Here is a 23,149-nt window from a genome sequence, read left to right as displayed (position 1 = left end):
CTAATGTACGTCATTTGGTTGGAGTTGCTTTATTAGGATGATGCCTGCAGCTAGTCATCAGCCAAGTATTGCTTTATTTCAGCCGACAATGGGCTTTTATGTAAAACATCTAGCCACTGGATTGCTGTTACAGGTCGGCAGAAAAGAGGGCCGATCCTCCTACCGCCCTCTGGTGCCTTTCTGGTTTTCCCTTTCCAACAGGGAGCCTGGGGATGAAGCCGGCGGTTCCGGCAGTTTACCACAGAGGTGATTCAGGACCAGATCTTCCCCATTCAGCTCTATGGGATTAGAAACTGGAAGCGATGGGTATTTCATCACTTCCAGTATCCTTCGTATGTAAAAAAGCCATTTTTGACTTGTAAAAAGCATCTGAGGCAAAACCCACCGCATTATTCTCAAACAACAACAATCATTTGGCAGTACAGTGTACACAGGCACCTGAAATTGTGCACTCCCCCAGCATTGTTCACGGCTTCCCTAAGTATTTTTCTTCTACTCATTAAGGTCTTCATACTTCCTGTGGCAGAGGCAGTTGAACCTGCTCAGTGAATATTATATACTGTATAGTACACTTCCATTTTGTAAACATCATTACCCACATATACATCAACATATCCTATTTTTATTGTTTTTTATTCACAATAAATATATGCAGTAATAAATTGAGTAAGATAAAAACAGAGAACAAGTGTTACACACCATCCAGTGTCTACTTGTTGTTCTCCTCCCTCCACTGACATAAAAATGCACACTGGGATGAACTGCCTACTTCTGCTTTACCATCAGAAATCAATGATAAAAACTGACCCTAACCTTCACCCTAAAGAGGAAGTTCCGCTTTATGCCCTCCTCCCCCTCTTCTTTTGTTTTTGGCATTTTTTTTTGGTGGGGGTGTGTGCAGCAGGTACCTGGTTTTGACAGGTATGTGCTCCCACTTATGGTTGGAACGCCCGCACTGATCCACCAGAAGTCCCCCTACCCCAACCAGCAAAACAGCACAGGTCCCAGAAGGCTGCAGGACCATTTACAAAGCTCAGCGCAGCCCACACACGTGCAGTGAGCAGCCGAATGTGAAGCCGCAAGGAATCATAGCCAGCTGCCCACAGTAAACATGCCAGTGCCGGGGACCCAAAGACAGGTGAAGCGGTTCCAGTGAGCACAGAGCTGGATCCCTGGACAGGTAAGTGTCCTTTTATAGAAGTCAGCAACTATAATATTTTTAGCTGATTTTATTTTTTTAATACAGGGCAAAGAACCGATTTAACTGCACACGGGTCCTGAATCCTGAAAACATCTTTATGACTCATGAATTTATAAAGGAAGAAGATAGCAGACTCAGTTTATAGGACACCTAGCCAAGACCACCTGTTGATTAGATTTTTATAATTCCTTCCAAGGCCCATCTCCTAACATTTCCCAATGTATATCTTTTCACATACCATTAAACTTACATTATGTGTACTTTGGCATATATTCCTCTTCCCCTTTTGCACTGAAAATTTATCTAATGCGGTTTGATGTCAAATATTTGCTCAGGAGAAAAGACAAAACATCAGGTTTGTTTTAAACTGATCTGGCCTACAAAAATGTAACAAGTAGTATGAAGTTCAGGCATTTTGTGGAACCTGCAAGAACCTTTGTTAGTCTTTAGGCCTATCCTTTTATCCTTCGGATCCCATGCTCAGGCTGGACAACAGCCCCACTCCTGAAACCCATGCATTCCTGTTCATGGTAGAAGTTAGACCAACAAACATTGTTTGCTCAATCTGACCTTTCCGGCTTACACCAATATGCAATATATAATATAATGCATAGTTATGATAATGTCTATATATTTGGATATTCTACTGCCATCTTATTTTAAATTTGGTTGATGCACTCGCTTTCTGTCTCTCTCTTCTGTGTTCCCTCCTGTCCCCTCCCATTCATGATGCATTTCCTGTTCCTGCTTCTTTATGCTTGTGGGAATAGAGATGGCCACATCTGTCTAGGCCTTTATACAATCTGCTCGCATCTGGGAACACATTACCATGTTTTGACCTGCAGATACATCTTTTAGTCATCTGCCACATTTTGTTGTCTGCTATACCTACTGCTTGCAATAAAACCTATGTGGATGGAAAGAAACGGTGTCTGGCGAGTTCAGCTATCTGATAAGGATTGTCCGTGGTGATTGTATCTGCTTATACAGGCCAAGAATAGGTCTCAGCAAGGGATAAAGCACTATTACAACAATTGGGAGTCATAATATAGGTATGAATATACTTATAATCCCTGTATTGTTTGTTTGCCTTACCTTGTATTGATGAACTCACATTATGTGACTGCGGTTTGTAGTGTCATGGCTGATCAATTCCCCTATGTCCATGCAGTAATCTACATACCTTGCCCCATTTACCAGCAGAACAAACAACTTCTTGTTCCAGGCCACATGCATGCCTAGAAATGTCTCTTTGCTGCATCACAAATGTTTTATGAAACAAATACATCTCTTCCAGCATAGCTCTGTTAATTGCTTTCACTTGCACTAGATGGAGAGACCCTGGAATTGTGGGATATGAAGATTTTTCACAGGGAGTGTTGATCCTTAGGCATTATTCACACAGGGCAGAGCGGGTGGATGACATCTGTGTCTGCTCAGTTTCTGCAGAGCAGGCACAGATAAACACTCACTCTGCTCTATGGGAGGCCAGGAGTAAAACCAACTTTGCTGTCTGTTTACACTCAACTTCCCTCCGATCTGATCCGCCTACATGGAAGAGGACAGATACGTTTGTTTTTTTTGGTGGACTGGATTGAACCAGGAGGTAGGCTGGTGTAAATGGACATGTCCCTTTACACCTGCCTGTCAATAGAAATGCATTGCCCTGAAAAATGGATAGGCAGACCTGATCGTCCGTGTGAAAGAGGCCTTAGATGACAGAGGTCATGCATTAACCTCTGCTGCAACATGCCTCATGTTTCTACACAGACAGAAATTTCTGACACCGGAATGTGATGATTTACTCTGCTATAGACTCTGTGTACAGGCTATTGACCACATAAATTTACATGATCAATGCAGGTGAAAAGCACAAAGAGCAGGTAGGAAGGTTTACAATGCTTGTAAAGTTCCACATTCCTTCATAAATTGTTTCCCCTTAATTATGGAGTGAACAAAGTGTGCATACTTTCTTAGGCAACACAGAGGCAAAACACTTTGTTGTTTCTAAATGGTCATCAATCAGATCAAGCTTTCAATGTGCCACAGATATTTTGCAGGTTGGAATGCGGTTGAGGCTTTGTGGCAGCACACAGTCATTCTTATGTTAAAGTGAAGATATCAAATGTGAAATGTGGTTAAGCAGAATAAAACATTGTTTAGAAATATCTTTATTAAATCTGGATTAAATGATCTGTAGTGCAGGAGGACTGCTTTATTTCTACGAAGAGCTCTTACTGTGACGCACCAAAACAGACCAAAAATTGGATGTGCACAATTTTTTTAATTACAATGCACCGTAATACACTGTACTGCGTTACTCTGCATAACAGTGAGCTGAAACACATGTGCATCATAGATGCATTGGAGTGCCAATGAAAATGAATGACATGCTTCCATGGTTACTACAACATACTGCAATGCATTGGTTCAAATAGCCCCAATAGCCTTGGCAGAAATATTAATATTCTAAAAGGCATCGTCTAAAAAAGCACCTACACAAGTATTATGGTTACTATGTGACCTGTAGTGGAGCTGCAGAAATACAATAAATCCAACTGACCATTAAGTGTGGATGTTTATTCACAAATCCTTTATAGAACAGTTGTGCAGCTAAGTGCTACATCCTAACAGAGCTAACAAACAGCAAATAATCAGCATTTGCACATTTAGGGCCTAGGTCTCCAGTTTCACAATTCTCAAAACCAGAACAAGTATGCAGCTAGGAAAGTCATAACTCTAACCAGCATACCGAGTTGGTGACTAGCATCCTTTTTTTTTTTTTTTTTTTTTTTTTTTTTTTTAACTGAGTAGCACACAGATTTCTGTAAATACAGGTTTTCTTTTAAAATATGTCCGATTCTAGAACTTTTCAGCAAATCTAACCTTATGAGCAAAGTTTGCTCAGAAAGGAGCTTTATTGCTGTTCACAGTACAAACAATGTTTCAGAGCACATGGTCCCGTCATCAGGCGAACAGTGACAACAGTAGTGCAATACAGTGCTTGTTTAATACAGACATAGACCCTCCCAAGATGCTTACCCATTCCTGCAAAGATAGGAATCAGCTGATTAACTCTTCCTGCTAACACTATGATATCCCCCATCATATGGGCCAGCAGACACTGATGGATTTTCAGGTCGCATACATGAATACAAAAAAAATGGCGGTGCAAGTTTGCAACTCATAACAGTGTTAGCAGACAGAAGAAAGTTTACCACATTCATGTGTGCACCATTGCCAGATCAGAAGTAAACCATCATCAAAACCAGTTGCTTCTGGTTTTGACTATGGCGCATGCAGTACTTGATAGCAGAAAAATTCCTGCTGTCAACTCCATGGCACAAATGGCACCAACACCAATCTGCCAACTTCTTTTATTTTTTTGCATTTATGTACGAGTCCTGAGAACTATCTCCTGACCCATGTGATGAGGAGATATCAGGGTGCTCACTTACAGGCTTAGGTAATTGTTAAGTATCACTATTGTAGTGATCATGTATTATGGGAGAGACGCTCTCCGATTGGTCTGTATATAATGGATTCTGTGTTGTATCACTATTGTCAAAATTTGCCTAATTAAGGGGTCACGTGCTTTGAAGCGTTGCTTGTACCGTGCATAATAAAAAACTCTTTTGAGCATACAATGTGCTGGGGAGATTGCACTTGAAGATTTGTGGCAAGCAGTACCACCCATCTTATATCACTGCAGCACTTGTCAGCACTGTGCTCCCTTTGCCTCTATAACAACTTACTGATTCTGAAATTTTTGAATTTTTGTATCCAAAAAAAAAAAAAAAAAAAAGGCACTGCATATAAATAACACTATTTTTCTTTGTACTTACCCAAATCGCCAACTTTGCTTTATTACCATCAACTGAAATGGTTTTCACCTTAAAATCAACACCTACAAAATAAATCATAGTCATATTATTTGTATTGCAAATAAGTGGCTGTTTTTTCAATCCCTGCACTAATATAAAATAGATCTATGGGTGACTTACTACCAATAGACAAGTCCTTTCATGCCCTCCCATCAGGTGTTATTCCTGGATGAAGGTATACACAGATGAGGAGAAATAAAGCCTTATTTGTAGAAGTGTTATTATTTATGGAGCAGCTCTCGCTCTTTGGTTTTGTACAGCCTACTCTTCCCTCAAATACAGTCAAGAGGCACCGCCTTCTTCTGTGATGGCAAATGGCTAAAATGTTTAGAGCTGTACAACTCTGGATAAAATAAGAGTCACGATTTTTTTGCTTAGAATAAAGATCATGATTTGCTTATGATTCTCGGCATAACATCATCTTTCACATTATACAAAAAAATTGGGTTAACTTTACTATTTAGTTTTTTAAAATTCATTAAAGTGTATTTTTTCCCAAAAAAATGCATTTAAAGACCGCTGTGCAAATACTGTGTGACACAGAATATTGCAACGACTGCCATTTTATTCTTTAGGGGCTCTGCTAAAATATATTCATAATGTTTGGGGGTTCTAAGTAATTTTCTAGGAAAAAATACTGATTTAAGCTGTTGTAAGCAACAAGTGTCAGAAAAAGGCTTAGTCTTTAAATAGTTAAACTGCCTTCATTTACAGACTGAAATTCAACCCTTTGATCTAAAAGAAAGAAATGATACATTGTAAAACATGTTTATAGTTCTCTCTGAGCCCTTAGTGCCCATTCACACTACCGCGAGTTGTCAGGCGACTGGTCAGCCTGACAAGCCGCGGTCCATGCAGTGCTACGGAAACCGTTCTAATAGGAGCGGCTCAAGTTGCTCCGATTTAGAAAGTAGTTCCTGTACTACTTCGGGGCGACATCGGAGCGACTTGCATTGACATTCATTATATGACGTCCGTGCAAGTCGCGCCGAAGTCGCGGTGCACACGACTTCACAGGTCGCCCCCGAAGTCGTGCCGCGGTAGTGTGAACCGGCAATTAGCAATGTTGATAAATATTTGCCTGAGGCTTTTTTATTTTTTTGACAGCTGTGAGTGGGCTGAGAACAGCTCTGCACTGTATGAATCGTTGAAATGCCGAACTAAGATCGTGAGAGGGGTTGAATCAAGTTTGCGATTTGTTAACGATTAGTCGTGTAGCGCTAAGTGAGATGTATGTAGTGAGAAGTTAGGTTTTTGAATCTCACAATCTTTTGAATCAATGAATAAAGCATTCTATTCACAATTTAAGAAAAAACTAAATTCTTTGGGAAGTCTTTTTTATTACTTTTATTTACACATAAAAGAGATTAGCCTTAAGGTCACTTTCACACAGGGCAGGCTCAGTACTGATCAGCAAGGGGATCCACTCACAGATCACCTGCTGATCTGAGCAGAGCCAGCTCTGTTCTATAGGTTGCTGAGTGTAAACAGATTCCATTGTCTGTTTACTCCCGACTACCCTCCGATCTGCCAAAACGGAAGGGGACAGATCCCCTTTCATTTTTCTTTAAACAGACCAGATCAGTCCAGGAGGTAGGCAGGTGTAAACTGAGAAGTGTCCATTTACACACACCAATTCATTGGAGTCAATGGGGGACCTGATCAGATCTCCCATGTGAGGGGGGTCTAAAGGGCATTTAGAGGAGGACCTCCATTAGGATCTTCAAGAATGAGAAGCCTGCCAAACAGCCTGCCAAAAAGCAGAATCCCCAGAGAACAAAGTACGTATGGACTCACGTAGGCTTACACCCAGTGGGTCAAAATCAGCATGTATAGATAGATGGAAAGCCAAAAAGCAGCCAGATGGGCTCTCAGATAAGGTCGTTTTAACAGTGGAAAATCCAGATATTAGAGGAGCCACAATTTCTTCTCCATAAATGCTCCTCTGTTGCTTCTTCCAGCAATGCCCCCCCTCTACTTCCCATGGAATTTCCTGTGTGTACCTGACCTCACTTCCTGTCTATATTGCTCCTCTAATATCTGGATTTTCCACTGTTGAAACTACCTTATCTGAGAGACCAATCTCTTCAGGCTGCAGTCACGGTTGAAGCCCAGCTGGATATTCTTTGGCTTTGCATCTATCTATACATGCTGGTTTTGACCTACTGGGCGTAAGCCTACGTGAGTCCACTCCATCTGGTAAACCCCCCTCTGATGCTGGTGATAAAAAAATCACATGGAATAACGTTTGAAGATTCCTACTTTTTGAATTTGCACTTTGGACTTTTTTTCTATTTATTGCAATGTTTAGCCATTATCAACGTGGTTCTATTTAGCTACATTATATGTATGTTTAGTACCATTTATCACACAGTTTATTACTTTGCACTATGTATGCATATGCACTATACATGCACTTTATTTTTCACAAATTTTTAGAGCTGCACTTTTTTTTATTGTCGTTTTACACAGGTTGTCTTCTGTAGTGCAAGCTGCTTCTCTTTATCCATTTTAGCGCAGTGTTCCTCTGTTTTTTATCTAACAAAGTACGTATAGCATACCAGATATGCTAGATGCAGTTCCACAAATTTAGAAGCCCAAATTATGGGTGTTTCTGTGCGGTAAGGTACAACCAGCATAGAGCCCCACCGCTTAAAAGCTAAAGCTGGCCATAGACTAATTGTCACTTTTAAAGGATTCCTTTATCCACACTATACAGAGCGTATCAATGGATCTCCTGCTGCGGCTATTGTATTTTGACAGCTAGCCCCGTCAACACTCAAACTACCTGAACAGTGGCTGCATCCAATTGTTTTTCAGTTTTCTATGTGCCTAGTGTCTATAGCTCCTGTAGGCAGCAGTATAACACTAGGTTGCTTAATCATCTGTAAGCTGCGTCCCTCAATGGATAATAGAGAAAATTAGGTTCATGAGGGAAACCATATTTGCTTATTAAATATACAGATTCAGTTTCTGCTTTTTAGCATCAGGATTGTCCAACTTCTGGAGCCAATTGTCTCCGGAAAAGGTTGTGTATGTATATGACCATAGCGTTCAGAGTAGATTTTCTAATTAATCCAATCTAGGTTTCTGGTCTACAGGCACCTTTACAAAATGCAATACAGCCTGAAAATCACTTACCAATAGTAGCAGCAAGCTCTGGATCAAAAGTGTCATCTGTGAATCTCAACAGAAGGCTGGAAAAAAAAAAAAAAAAATACAGAATTTAAAACAATTTGTTTGCATGCATCATACATACTGGGGGGAGTACAACTGGGGGAATTCATAGTGGAGACAGATCTGGGGGTTCTAGTAGATCATAAGATTAATATTAGCATGCAATGCCAAGCTGTTTTTTCCAAAGCAAGCAAAATGCTTGGTATGGAGAGGTATAGACTCAAGAGAGATATAATTTTGCCCCTGTACAAATTATTAGTAAGACCTGGAATATACAGTTCAGTTTTGGGCACCAGTTCTCAAAAAGGATAATCTGGGAACTGGAGAAAGTGCATAGAATGGCAAATAAACCGATAAGAGGCATGGAGGAGCTCAGCTATGAGGAAAGATTAGAGGAACTGAGTGTACTCTCTCTTGAGAAGAGGAGGATAAGGGGGGATATTATCAACATACAAATACCCAAGGGATCCATATAGTGAACTTGGCGTGGAGTTATTCACTTTAAAGCGGCTCTTCGATCATTTTTTCATCTTTCCATGTATTAAATCCTTTCCCCATTTTGTTTTAGCTTTGGATAGTAAAAATGGGATTTTTGACTTACCGTAAAATCTATTTCTCTGGTGTTCATTGACTAACCATTGGGTTATACTGCCTCCTACAGAAGTAGGACACTAGGCAGAAAAAATTCTGGCTACACCTATGGGCAGTCCCAGGGGGTATACTCCTCTCTGCTATAGGTACTCAGTTTTGTTAGTGTCAGAAGAATTGCAACTCCACAGAGGGGTGGGTGCTGTGCCGGTCAATGAACATCAGAGAAATGGATTTTACGGTAAGTCAAAAATCCCATTTTCTCTTTCGTTTATTGACGGACACAGCTCCTGATCTTCTTAACCATTGGGGCATCCCAAAGCAGTGTTAAACATGAGGGGCTGGAACAGCAAAAAATACATTCCCAAGGCTAAACTATAGTCAACCAAGTAAACAGGAGCTCAACCAAAATAACTGGAGCCCACCTGAATAAAAACAATACACCCTTAAAGAGGACCACGTCCTCTAAACAAAAGCCTGCAAAACCTTGCGGCCAAAAGAAGCATCCGCAGATGCCAACACTAGCACTTTATAGAACTTTGTGAAAGTGTGCACCGACGACCAAGTGGCCGCCTTGCAAACCTGCATCACTGACACCTGATGACGGAAGGCCAAGGTGGCACTGAGCGCCCAAGTAGAATGCGCCTTGACAGGGAAAGGAGGAACCTGACACTTGATGGAATAGGCCTGAACCACCGTCTGTCTGATCCATCTGGACATGGTCGCAGAAGAAGCAGACAATCCTTTCTGAAGACCATCCCGTGAGCACAAAATAGTGAGTCTGATTTCCTAAAAGACTCCGTAGCAGCAAGGTACACCCAAATAGCCTGAACCACAGCCAAGGCATGCAAAGCAATTTCTTTCGGATGTTTTGGCCTGGGACACAGGGAAGGCAAGACAATGTCATTATTCAAATGAAAATCAGAGACAACTTTTGGAAGGAACGACAGACAGGGGCGAAGAACCACCTTATCTCTGTGAACCACCAAGTAAGGTGAACGACAGGATAACGCCGCCAATCCTGCTACCCTGCGCGCAGAGGTGATAGTCACCAAAAAAGGCACCTTCTGGGACAGCGTAAGCAGGAGATTCTCCCGAAGATTCTCAAAAGGAGGCTTCTGAAGGATTGAGGGCACCAAACTGAGGTCCCAAGGTGGTAACGGAGACGGCACTGGAGGAGCTAAGTGTTGAACTCCCTGAAGAAAAGTATGCACCAGGGAGTGTGTGGCCAAGGGCTGTTGAAAGAGGACCGCCAAGGCAAACACCTGGCCCTTAATAGTACTCAAAGTCAGTTTCTGCTCAACTCCCTGTTGAAGGAAGGTCAAGTTCCGAGCCACCGAAAAAGAGGGAAGATGAACCCCAAGAGACTTACACGATGTACGATGGAAGATCTTCCTAGAAGTAGATTTTCTAGCTTTTAACATCGTTGAAATCACCGACTCAGACAAACTTCTATCCTTCAGCATCTGGCGTTCAACAGCCAAGCCATCAAAACCAGTGACTGTAAAGCAGGATGGAATATTGGCCCTTGGGAGAGCAGATCATCCCTGAGAGGAAGCTTCCAAGGAACATCAGTGGCCAGCCGCAAAAGAGCGGCGTACCAAGCCCAGCAAGGCCAGTCCGGGGCAACCAAAATGACCGGAATCCCTTCTGCCTCAATCCTGCATAGGAATCTTGGCAGACGCTTGAGAGGAGGGAAGGCGTAAATCAGATGATACTGACCCCATGGGGCCACCAGCACACCTGTGGCGTCCGCCAGAGGATCCCATGACCGAGCCACAAACCTCTGCAACTTTCTGTTGAGCCGAGACACCAACAGATCCACCTCGGTGATGCCCCACCGGAGACACAACTGAAAAAAACACCTCCAGATGAAGGGACCACTCCCCTTGGTCCAATGTTCTGCCCACCTTAGAATACCGGCTACCTCCAGAGCCGCCAGGAAAATTCTTGTGCCTCCCTGGTGATTGACAGAAGCCACGGCATTGTCCGATTAAATGCACACTTAACATCCCTGAAAACGATCCATTCAATGTTCCAGGCACAGTCTGATTGATCAGAGTTTCAGGACATTGATTGCTAGTCTGGACTCTTCCAGTGTCAATACCTCCTGAGCAGAATTTTTGCCGAGGACACCTACGTACCTGGACAAGCTGGCATCCGTAACCACTGCCCAATACAAGGGGAGGACAGAGACTGCAGATTCTTGTCCTATTTACCCAGAATCACCCTTTGCAGGGACCTCGTATGGAACTGTGCAAACGGAATCACCTTGAAGGTAGACACCATCAGTCCCAGCACCCGCATGCAAGTCCGGAGGAATGATCATCTGCTGGACAGCAGGAGACGAATTGCAGCCTGCAGTTTCTGGAGTTTGTCCAGAGGAAGGAGCACTCTGGCTAAGGCCGTGTCCAGAGTCAGACCCAGATAATCCAGCTTTGTGGACGGAACCAGAGCAGACTTCTGAAAATTTAGAATCTAGCCGAACTCCCTCAGAGTTCATATGGTGATCTCCAGGTTTTCCACCAGAGCAGTAAGGAGACTCCGCACAGCATCAGATAGAAGCTCCCCTCCATCGAGACCCAGTCCTATGCGACCTCGCAAGGTGTTTCCCTCGCAGGCCAGTCTCTGTCCGGTGCGGCTATCCCGTGGCCAACCTAGTGCAGAGCTGAGGCCTGCACGTGTTCGCTGGCCAGACCACTGGATCTAGATTACCCAGCCTGTCGTCCAGTCCGGCAGATGATTGTAGATCTCACAGGAAAAAAAACAGGAGAAATAAATCTATTTAAAAAGACAAAATTGCCAGGACCAAAGATCCCAGCGAGGAACTAGGTCCTTACTCCTGACTAAGCAAAGAAAAACTGAGGGGGCAACATAACCCAATGGTTAAGAAGATTAGGAGCTGTGGCCATCAATGAACGAAAGAGAAACATTTTTTTCCTGCAAGTATAAACCTTATACAGCCCATTCCCTCTTTCGTGTCTGGTAATAATGCTAATGACATCATGCACAGCTTTCTCTCTAACTCTCGTGAGAGTTTGCCAGCAAGGGAGGGAGGGATGAGTCACAGGACAGCCAATGAGAGCTGCGGATCTGGTGGGTCTGGATGAGGGCAGCGCTGACAGGGGACGCAGAGATCCAGGAGTCATCAAGAGAGGAGATGTGTGCAAGCAAGCAGTGGTGTGTGTGTATGCAGGAAGTGAACAGACAGCAGCTTCAACTGCCCACAGTTAAAATGGTTGCAGCCAGACTTCGTGGAGGGAGATTTCTGCAGCATATATTTGTCAAGTACAGAATTACAGTATATATATATATAAAATGCTATGTAAAGTGGTTGGAGGGAAGCTTCAGAATGGCAAAGATGTTTTTATGACAAATTATGTGAGCAGACTTAAGTTCCTCTTTAAGGTCATCACAGAGGACAAGGAGGCACTTTTTATCTCCAAATACAGAAAAGTTTCTTCACAGTAAGAGCTGTGAAAATGTGGAATAGACTCCCTCCAGAGGTGGTTCTGGCCAGCTTAGTAGATTGCTTTAAAAAAGGCCTGGACTCTAATCCTAAATGTACATAATATAACTGGATACTAACATTTATAGGTAAAGTTAATCCAGGAAATATCCAATTGCCTCTCAGGGGATCAGGAAGGATTGTCCACTGCTGTAGTAAACGGGATCATGCTTTGCTGGGGTTTTTTGCCTTCCTTTGGATCAACTGTGGGTATAGGATTGTAGGTTTTTTTTTTTCTTTTATTGTTTGAACTGGATGGACTTGTGTTTTTTTTCAACCCAACTAGAACTATATTTGAAAGGTAAACAAAATTAAAAAAAGGCTCATATTTAACCCTTTGATCGCCCTAGGTTAACCCCCTTCCCTGCCAGTGTCATTATTACAGTAAGAGACGGTTCACACTGGGGCGACCTGTCAGGCGAATGCCATAGAGAACCTGTGGACCCGTTCTAATAGGAGCGACACAAGTCGCTCCAACTTAGAAAAAGGGTCCGGAGCTTCTTTGGGGCGACCAGGAGCGACCTGCACAGACTTCAATGTTATGAAGTCCGTGCCGGCCGCCCCGAGGTCGCGGTGCTTGTAAGGTCGCCCCGGCAAGTCGGATCGCTGTAATGTGAACCGGCTCTAACAGAACATATTTTTAAATCTGATTACTGTAGTAATGTCACTGGTCCCCCCAAAAGTGTCAAAAATGTCAGTTAGGGGTCCGATCTGTATGCCGTAATCCCGCTTAATAAAAAGAAAAAAAATTGCTGATCGCCGTCATTACTAGTAATAAAAATAAAAATGACAAATCTTTCCCCTAGTTTGTAGACACGATAACTTTTGCGCAAACCAATCAAAATACTCTTATTGAGATTATTTTTACCAAAAATATGTAGCAGAATACAAAATTGGCATAAAATGATGAAAAAAAATTGATTTTTAAATTATTTTTTTGGGAATGTTATATAGCAGAAAGTAAGAAATATTGTTTTTTTCAGAATTGTCACTCTTTTTGTTTATAGTGCAAAAAAAAAAAAAAAACGCACATGCGATCAAATACCACCACAAGAAAACTATTTGGGGAAAAAAGGTCATCAATTTGTTTTGGGTACAGCGTCGCATGACCACACAATTGTCCATTAAAATAACAGTGCCAAATCGCAAAAAATGGCCTGGTCATTAACAAGGTAAATCTTCTGGTCCAGAAGTGGTTAAAACCACTTTAACTAAATGACAAAGCCTTTGGAAATATAAATAGTGCTCAGGTAGATCTAGGATTCTAGGTCAAATCTATTTTTGAAGTGTCAGTAAACCCAAAAATAAATCTATCATAAAATCCCTATTTAGTAAAACATACACATTATTTACATTTTTAAAATGTTGCGGTTTTCAAAGAATACCTGATCTTGCTCATTATTTGGATTTCCTTTTACCTGGTGTCAACAATCAGCAGGCTTATAAATCCTGTGCTGCAATGTCACCATGGTGTGTCATCGTTGCACAGGTTTATGAAAAAAAAAAAAAGCTGCATTTTGGCACAGCGTGCTTTGTTCCATTCCATCTAATGGCATATCGCATGCTGTCAGACATGCAATTAGTACCAGCCTGACTGGGGCAGCAGTGCCTCCACTGGCAGTGATCAGCAGGGGAACTCTCCACTGGCAGCGGGAGGCACACCGGTCTCTCACACTGGAGGTACAGACTTGCTTTATCGGAGTCAGGCGATCGCGGAGATGTCCAGAATGATCCCTCAGTCTACAGAGACTTTGGAGAGTTCAGTGTGATTAGGAAACTTTGAAATCACAAATCTTTCAATATAATCACAATGTGCAGGATAAACTTATGTTGCTTCTCATTCATGTCTTCTGCCCCTAATGGTGCAAAGCAGAACCATAGAGTTTTCATGGGTATAAACTTTATACCCATGAAAACTCTATAGTTCTGCTTTGCACCATTAGGGGCAGAAGACATGAATGAGAAGCAGCAATGTCATGTGACCAGCTGAGGCTTAGTCCCACCCACCGACCCAGCCCATGCAGAGCGGAGGAGAGCGATATTGATGCGTGACCTGCACAAATTGCATGAGAAAGAGCATTTTTGCGAATAATTTCGTTTATTGGTGGATTATTTGTGGTTTATGTGCACAGCCCATGTCTGAACATCCATGCTCCGGCTTTTCACTGTGCACTGAAGCCTCATCACACGATTGTGGAAACTCATCCTTAGGTTTCATTTTGAGAGGAGGCATTTTTTTTTTCTTTTTAACAAACTGCACTTGAACCCAAGTCCCAGGCAGAAAAAAAAAAAAAAAAAGGAAAAAAAAAAAAAGTCTATCTTGTGCAGCCATTTCATGATTATTACCTATAAACACAGCTTTTACTGTTGGCTTGTTAAAACAGAAGCAACCTGCGTTATTCAAGCTTGATCTGTTTATTGCTTTAATATGACAATAAAAGCAGCTATTATTAGGTGTTCTGTATTACTGGAATAGTAGCATAAGTGAGATCCTTGTTTATCCTGCCTGTCATTTAGATAAATGAGCGACTTCTTTTTGTGTTTGTAGTAATGCACACAGAAAAGTGCGACCAGCGAGCCACAATGCTAGACAAGGTTCCACAGATAAATTGCAGAATTATTACTGCAGCCAAAATGATTTGTGAGTGGGATAGAGTTAAAACAACTGATTTTTACTTCCGTGTCCTGGCTGGGGAAAAAAAAAAAAAAAAAAAAGAAAAACACACCATCTAGAGATCTAATTTACATAATGCAACCTTGCGCAACACCAACATGTTCCAGAGTGATGATCACATCAGTAAACACTCTGATCTGTAAAGCAGAGAGGTTACGTATTTCATTCCTCTGGCTCAAGCAACATCAATACCAAGAACTGTCCTACCCCACCCATCCAGAATCCAATGGAGAGGTGCTTCACAATGAGCAACTCCCTAAATGTCAACTCTGAATGCTTACTGAAAGGAGTTGTAAAGGCAGTTTTTTTTTGTTATCTTAATGCATTCTATGCATTACGATAAAAAAACCTCCTGTGTGTAGCAGCCCCCCTCAGGCCCCCCAATACTTACCTTAGCCCCATCTCTATCCAGCGATGTCCATGAGTCACTCGACCATCCGGGACTCTCCCTCCCATTGGCTCAAGCTGCTGTCAAAGTTAGTTATCCAATCAGGAGAGAGAGTGGGTGGGGCTGAATGGCAGCTCCGTGTCTGATTGGACACTCAGGTGCACGCATAAGAAGCTGCTTGCTGTGGGGGCTTGCGATAGGAGGGAGAGGTCAGGAGCAGCAAAGAGGGACCCGTGAAGAGGAGGATCGGGGCTGCTCTGTGCAAAACCAACTGCACAGAGGAGGGAAGTATAACATGTTTGTTATTTAAAAAAAACACAAGACTTTACAGTAACTTTAAAAGGAGAAGAACCTTTGGGAACACGTTACATGTTCCACCAATTTTTTGGGTGGAAAATGTAAAATGTTCCCAGTGCTGCAGCCTCTGCCAACTGCCCCCTCCCTGTGGCAGAAGTCCAGGGAGAAGATCACCGTGCTAGCTGCCCCTATTTAAAAACAGCACGCCCGTGCGGGGCTCTGCCCAAATGGCCGCGTCTACAACTACAAGCACCAACATCCTTAATGGTTGTCACAGTGCCGGGACAAGGTCACCCAGCGCCCAGGGCGAAGATGCCAAAACACTTCCCCCCCCCCCTCCCTAAAGGTGATGGACTCGCCAAGCATGTCCCCAGACCTAAACCCTATTGAGCATCTGTGTGGCATCCTCAAACAGAAGGTGGAGGAGCGCAAGGTCTCTAACATCTACCAGCTCCGTAATGTCATCATGGAGGAGTGGAAGAGGACTCCAGTGGCAACCTGTGAAGCTCTGGTGCTGGAAAATAATGGTGGCCACACAAAATATTGACACATTGGGCCCAGTTTGGACATTGTAACTTAGGGATGTACTCACTTTTGTTGCATGCGGTTTAGACATTAATAGCTGTGTGTTGTTATTTTGAGGGGACAGCAAATTTACACTGTTATACAAGCTGTACACTCACTGGTTTACATTGTAGCAAAGTGTCATTTCTTCAGTGTTGTAACATGAAAAGATATAATAAAGTATTTACAAAAATGTGAGGGGTGTACTCACTTTTGTGAGATACTGTATAAGTCAGTTGGGATGCAGCAGCTGCAAAGACTGTGTGTGTTTACAGCCGGAAAGCTGCATGAATGTCAAATTGGGGGTAACAGCTGTGTCCTAATTGACATGAATGGACTGCTTGTACGGGGATGCATGGAACACCTGTACACCCCGGTGTGGGCAAACATGGCCTTCATAAGCATGTACCCTGTAGTATGCCAGTGTGCCTGAGGCCTAAAGCACTGTCTCAGCAATATGTAGCTTTACCTCTGAAGGACTTGGTCTGAGCAGTTTTTTTAACTAGCTACAGAATTGCTACCCAGGTTATTATATGCAGTTGCGGATGACCATGGCAAACTACAGACTGGTAGATGGAGACATACTGTACCCAAACACACCACCTACTCTAAGCCAGTTACACATCACCAGGGAATATAACCTGAAGCAGTTCACTAGCGTGCCATTGCCTTTCAGTGGCAGAAAGAATTTCAAGGAATAAATCCCTGGTTCCAACATTATGGAGATAAATCCACAGGATAATACAATATTTTTCCCTGGCAACGATCACCCATCTACTATGGGTGTTGACATGTAAAATCAAAGACTTCGAATACTCTCCAGTTTATATTAAAGTATACCTAAAGGCATTTTTTAATTTTGGATAGAGTGGAGAGGGATTAGAACTCATGTCAGGTTTTATTGCTGTCTGCGCGTTAGAGAGATTCACCCTCTCTATTTGCCCTGTTTACAGTGATCATCAAAAGTGAAAGTAAAAGTATATTCCAATTGTTAGGTTGACACCAGAACACTTCCTGTTTAGGCTATAGGACAGGAAGTGAAGGGTAATTTCCCCAATGGAACACAGATGGCAAAAAAAAAAAATCTGACAAATGTTGTTATAACCCTCTCTTCCTCTATCCAAAATGAAAATTTTTTTTTTTGATTTTAGGGACACTTTAATTCTTGCTCTGTCCCAGGAACAAACCTCACATTCAGCAGCAAGTGGGACTTTACAGGGATTATTGATTTAATTTAAACAATCTTTATTTAGAAGGCTTCATTCACATGTGAGGGTAGCGATCACGGGCAGAATCACCGCGATTCTGCCCGCGATCTGGAAATCATTGCAAATCGCGGGACGCCTGTGCGTTGCCCGTGATTTGCAATAGCACCCCAAACGCTGTTCGATGTTGCCGCGATTTGCGCCTGCCGATTCGCGGTAACATTGCGCAAAAAAAAAAAATCGCGGGACGCATGACGCCCCAAAGAAGCTCTTGTACCTTTTTTGGGCGTCATGCATCCCGCGATTTTTTTGCGTGATGTTACAGCGATTCGGCATGCGCAAATCGTGGCAACATCGCACAGCGTTTGGGGTGCTATTGCAAATCACGAGCAACGCACAGCCGTCCCGCGTTTTGCAATGATTTCCGGATCGCTACAGAGCCCAGCATTCCTGCTTACCAGGGCCTACTGTACTACAACTAGGGGGACTACAGAGCCCAGCATTCCTCCTTACCAGGGCCTACTGTACTACAACTAGGGGCACTACAAAGCCCAGCATTCCTCCTTACCAGGGCCTGTTATACAACAACTAGGGGGACTACAGAGTCTGTAGTAGTCCCCCTAGTTGTAGTATAACAGGCCCTGGTAAGGAGGAATGCTGGGCTCTGTAGTGCCCCTAGTTGTATTATAGCAGGCCCTGGTAAGGAGGAATGCTGGGCCCTGTAGTGCACCGACTTACCAGGAAGCAGAGCTGCAGCCAGTTGTGGATGAAGTAGTGGTAGGTGTATGGAGTAGGGCTCGGACAGGTCCTGGGTGATGAGCCTCATGTCGGGAATTTGGAGCTCGGACTAGTGCAGTGCACGGTACAGGCGGAAGGCAGGGCTTCCTCGCTCCCATGCGGTCAACTCAGGCTGTCTGCCGAGAACCGCACCGCTACCAGAAGTGTACCGAGCTGGGAAGGCCGTGACTTCAGGCGGCCGGGCTGTCAGAGCGGGCGGTCGGGCAGCAGCATGCCAAGTGGGCATGCCGTGTGTATCCCGGGGCCAGAGAGAGCACTGATAGCTCCGCTCTCCTTCTCTCCCGCACCGCGAGGAGGAGCTCCGTATCCCACAAGCCCGGCCAGCGCCGCCATGTCACTTCTGTCCCCGCCCCCGGAAGTGACGTCATTAGGTAATCGATTATTCAACCACCCCGAATCGATGCAGAATCGCGAGGGGTCGCATCGCGATGCATCGATTCGGCGATTATATTCAGCAGCCCTAGTGGGAGTCCTATTGCTTTTCCGTAAATGTAATATGAGGGATTTAGTTACATTTATAAGGCGAGGAACTGGGGATCTTCAGTCTAACGTTACAGAAGTAGGTGTCTCCTGGAATAACATGGCCAATGGAGAGTAGGGAATTCTGATCACAGAGATTTATGTTACAACACACTTCAGTGTTACTGTTATCTTATACAATTTTAAAAGGAAGTGGGCCAAATCCTGCAAGATTTAGGTTATCATACTATCACTCATAGCACAGTCTTTAGGTTTCTTTTGTTCATTTCCTAATTCATCTACAGGAGGGGACTCCAAACTTTCTAAACAAAGGGCCAGTTTACTGTCCCTCAGACTTTAGGGGGGCTGGACAGAGTAGAAAATGGCCCAACGCCAGTGGGAGTAGAGCATATCACAGGATTAATGGTCAGTGGCAGTAAAAACTACATAGCACCTGTGGTCAGTAAGAGGAGGAATAGTGCCCTCACCATGGGCGATAGTGGGACGAATAGTGCCCCACCATGGGCGATAGTGGGACGAATAGTGCCCCACCATGGGCGATAGTGGGACGAATAGTGCCCCACCATGGGCGATAGTGGGACGAATAGTGCCCCACCATGGGCGATAGTGGGACGAATAGTGCCCCACCATTGGCGATAGTGGGACGAATAGTGCCCCACCATAGGCGATAGTGGGACGAATAGTGCCCCACCATAGGCGATAGTGGGATGAATAGTGCCCCACCATAGGCGATAGTGGGACGAATAGTGCCCCACCATGGGCGATAGTGGGACGAATAGTGCCCCACCATGGGCGATAGTGGGACGAATAGTGCCCCACCATGGGCGATAGTGGGACGAATAGTGCCCCACCATGGGCGATAGTGGGACGAATAGTGCCCCATCCTGGGTATTAGTGGGAAGAATAATTGCTCCATCATTGGTATTAGTGATGAAAAAATTCCTTGATCATTGGTGTCCACAGAAGAAATGGTGCCCCGATGTTGGTGTCAGTGGAAGGAATGGTGCCTCATCGTTGGTGACAGTGGAAGGATTAGTGCCTTATATAAGTGCCCCAAGAGCCAGATAAAAGGTAAACAAACAGCCACAAACGTCAGGTCGTAGTTTGGGGACCACCAGTAAAAATTCACTGTCAGTATATGATTTTGTAGTTTGGAAACATTTACGCTATTATGAAGAAACTCATACAAGGATGCCTACAGTTAAGGTATAACTAAAGGTAAAACTTTTTTTTTTTAGTTTTGGATAGAGTGCAGGGTGATTAGAACACCTGTCAGTTTTTATTGAGGTCCGTGTCCCCGTTAGGAGATTCACCCTCTCTATTTATCCTGTTTACCATTTTCATTGAAAGTGAAAGAAAAAAGAAAATCCCAAATTTTAGGTTGTCTCCAGAAAAATAACAGAGCAAAAATCTTCCAATTGGGACACTAGTTTTGGTGACCTGAGGGTCCCCAAGGAATTCCTTTAAATTGGTTGTAAAGGCAGAAGATTAATCTTAATGCATTCTATGCATTAAGATAAAAACCTGCTTTGTGCAGCAGCAGCCCCCACCCCCCCCTTAGCCCCCTAATAATTACCCGAGGTCCATCTAGATCCAGCGATGTTGCACGAGAGACTGGGCTGTCTGAGACTCCCGTCCTCATTGGCGGAGACAGCAGTGTGGCGCCATTAGCTCCCGCTGCTATCAAAGTCATTCACCCAATGAGGAGAGAGGGGGGGCAGGCTGCTTGCTGTGGGGGGAACTTACCAGGAGGGAGGGGCCAGGAGCAGTGAAGAGGGACCCGAGAAGAGGAGGATCTGAGCTGCTCTGTGCAAAACCATTACACAGAGAAGGTAAGTATAACATGTTTGTTATTTTTAACGAAAAAAAAAAAGGAGGACATTAGTATCACTTTAATTTGCAGGGATTTCCTCTCACTTCCTGTTATGCCTTTGGGACAGGAAGCAGAAGCAAAGAGGAAATCTCTGCAACTGGACACAGATGGAGAAACAAAATCTGACAGGGGTTATAGCCCTCCCTTGGTCTATCCAAAATCTGATTTTTCTTTTTTTTTTAATCAAATTTACTTTAATAAAATGCTTTTGGAGTAAATCTATCTAAAGATAGGTTTTCTATATAAGATAAGATACATTAATAATTTAGTTTATGCAGTATGAAATGGAGCTTAGTTATGTAGCATGAAGCTGTATATTCTGCAACATTTACATTTTTGTTAAATTCATTCAATAAATCCAAGCTCTGCAAACGGAGATAACATGCATTGCATTGATGCATTTACACAATTTCACAGCAACCATGAGATAATACAAAGTTCAGGAATATTCCTTTATCCCATTGTTTCGTAAATCTAGGTACACTACAAACTGTATGATTGACTCTGTTTGGATATCGAGGTTTTACTGACCTGACAGCTTATTATTCCAAATAGGAAACCTTCAATTTGTTTGCAAATATTAAAGATTCTAGCTACCAGCAAGAATAAGTCCTTACATTTAAAGAGCACCTATCATTTCAGATCCATCATGGCTGCCCCTGTTATTGGGCATCTACCCACCTGCTCTCACCACGTCCCTCACCTTGCTGTGTCACTGCCGCATCGACAGCCGTCCTATTAAAGTGAATGTGACTGTCGGTGAGTGAACAGCGGGTCAGAGGAGGAGCTGCTGCGGGACAGAGAGGACAGTTGCTCTGTAAAGTGGAGTTCCGGCCTCAAAATCGAAAAAAATCGATTTTGGGCCATCCGCTTGCTGAGTGCAACCTGAAAAAGAAATGGATACTGGCGATTTTTTTTTTGGTCACTTACCTTATTATAGAAGAAAATATACTCACCTTCCTTCCACTTCCTCCCTCTGCAGCCGCGGCCTGCGCTGTCACTTCCGGTTTGCGATGACTCCTGGGAGCTGAACGTCATCACTCCCAGGAGTCAATGCGCCTGCACCGGCCCCGATCGTCCCTTCCGGTGCAAGCGTGTCATTCCCTGCTAAACAGCTTCTGGGCATGCCGCGCCTGCACCAGAAGTGATGAGCGGGGCCGATGCAGTGCATTGTGGGACTCCGACGTCACGGAAGAGGACACGAAGAGGGACGCTGCGGCTTCAGCTGGCCACACCTGAGATGGCAGAGCTGGAGAAGAACTTTTCAAGGTAAGTATTTCTTCTTACAGGTAAGTGCGACCCGGGACAGTTCAGAGGCTATCCATTATGGAATGTACTAACCCTGACTGTCCCAGGGGTATTTTTAGCTAAAATTGACCCCCGAGGCCGGAACTCCGCTTTAAAAATTAGGATTTAAATTGAGTTGATTTAAATCAAGCCTTTTTACTAGTGATTTAAATTGACTTGATTTAAAATCAAATCCACCCTGATCCAAAATGAAAAAAAAGTTTTGCCTACAGTTCTACTTTAACACATGAAAAAGTGTTTAAAGCCCCTTTTACAGTGTTAAAGCCTCCAGCAGATGCGCCTGCTCAGAGAGGACACAGACACAGCCTGCCGTCCTCTATGGGTTGTCAGATGGAAATGGATGACCTGTCAGTTTCCATTCAAATGTCATTGGATCTGATCCGCCAGACGGATGGGGATCCTGATCTGTCTGTTTTTAGGGGACAGAATCGGACGTCAGCAGGTGTCAACAGACACATGTCCATTGACATCCGCCTTTTCCATACTGTAGAGAGCAATGGATGGTCTGATCGGGTTTGCCTGAAAAACTGACAGGTGGAGCGATTGGTCTGTCCGTATGAAAAGAGGCCTAATGCTTAAAAATGGTCACATACATGACATAATATAACCCTGTGAAAGAAAATTTCATAATGCCACAATGAGACTAAAGGAACTATTACAACATGACCTTGGACATCCAAGCCAACTTAAATATAGAATGAACTTTGGAATAATAAGCCAAGTGTTCATAGGAAGTACAGTGAGGTCTCAGCATTTACCTGTAGGCAGCATAAAAAGGTGTAAAAAAATTGATTGGGTTCCTTAAAAATAAAGTTTAAAAAAAAAAGCATATAATTATAAGAAGGAGCGGCAGTCTATTTACAATATACATTAATGTGGAATTAACAGCTTAGTAAGCCATGGGCTCATTGTAAAAACATGAGTGACTCATACAAAACACTAGGATTTGACTCTTCAATAATAACTGTAATTAAAAGGTCTTTTTATATACCAATTGTTATTTGGTGCTTTTACTGCTGAATTATTCATCAAGCATATAGGTTTTTATTTTAAAGTCTGTTTTTATAGGAGTTCATAGCACATCCTTCCTTATTTAAACTGAACTCATCAGTCATTTTAAGTGTTTAACTCTTAGCTCTGCCTACACACTGGAATCACAAAGTGCTTACTATCACCCGTGCAAGCCAGAAATTCACTACGAGCC

The 23,149-nt window shown here is 43.3% G+C and overlaps 1 protein-coding gene across 1 annotated transcript in view; it reads right to left on the bottom strand.

Annotated features, from left to right (window-relative positions):
- Window positions 1-23,149, bottom strand: part of RAB18 (RAB18, member RAS oncogene family) — a 74,159-nt gene that overhangs the window by 34,011 nt on the left and 16,999 nt on the right. Inside the window, exons 2-3 of the mRNA XM_082257727.1 lie at window positions 8,227-8,282; window positions 5,047-5,108 (exon numbers count right to left, since the gene is read on the bottom strand). Coding sequence (XP_082113853.1) covers window positions 5,047-5,108; window positions 8,227-8,282 — 118 coding nt within the window. The remainder of the gene's footprint in view (window positions 1-5,046; window positions 5,109-8,226; window positions 8,283-23,149) is intronic.

This window comes from Pelophylax lessonae, assembly GCF_965119305.1.
Source record: "Pelophylax lessonae genome assembly, chromosome: 5".
Classification (NCBI taxonomy): domain Eukaryota; kingdom Metazoa; phylum Chordata; class Amphibia; order Anura; family Ranidae; genus Pelophylax; species Pelophylax lessonae.
This window is presented reverse-complemented; position numbering and strand designations above follow the sequence as displayed.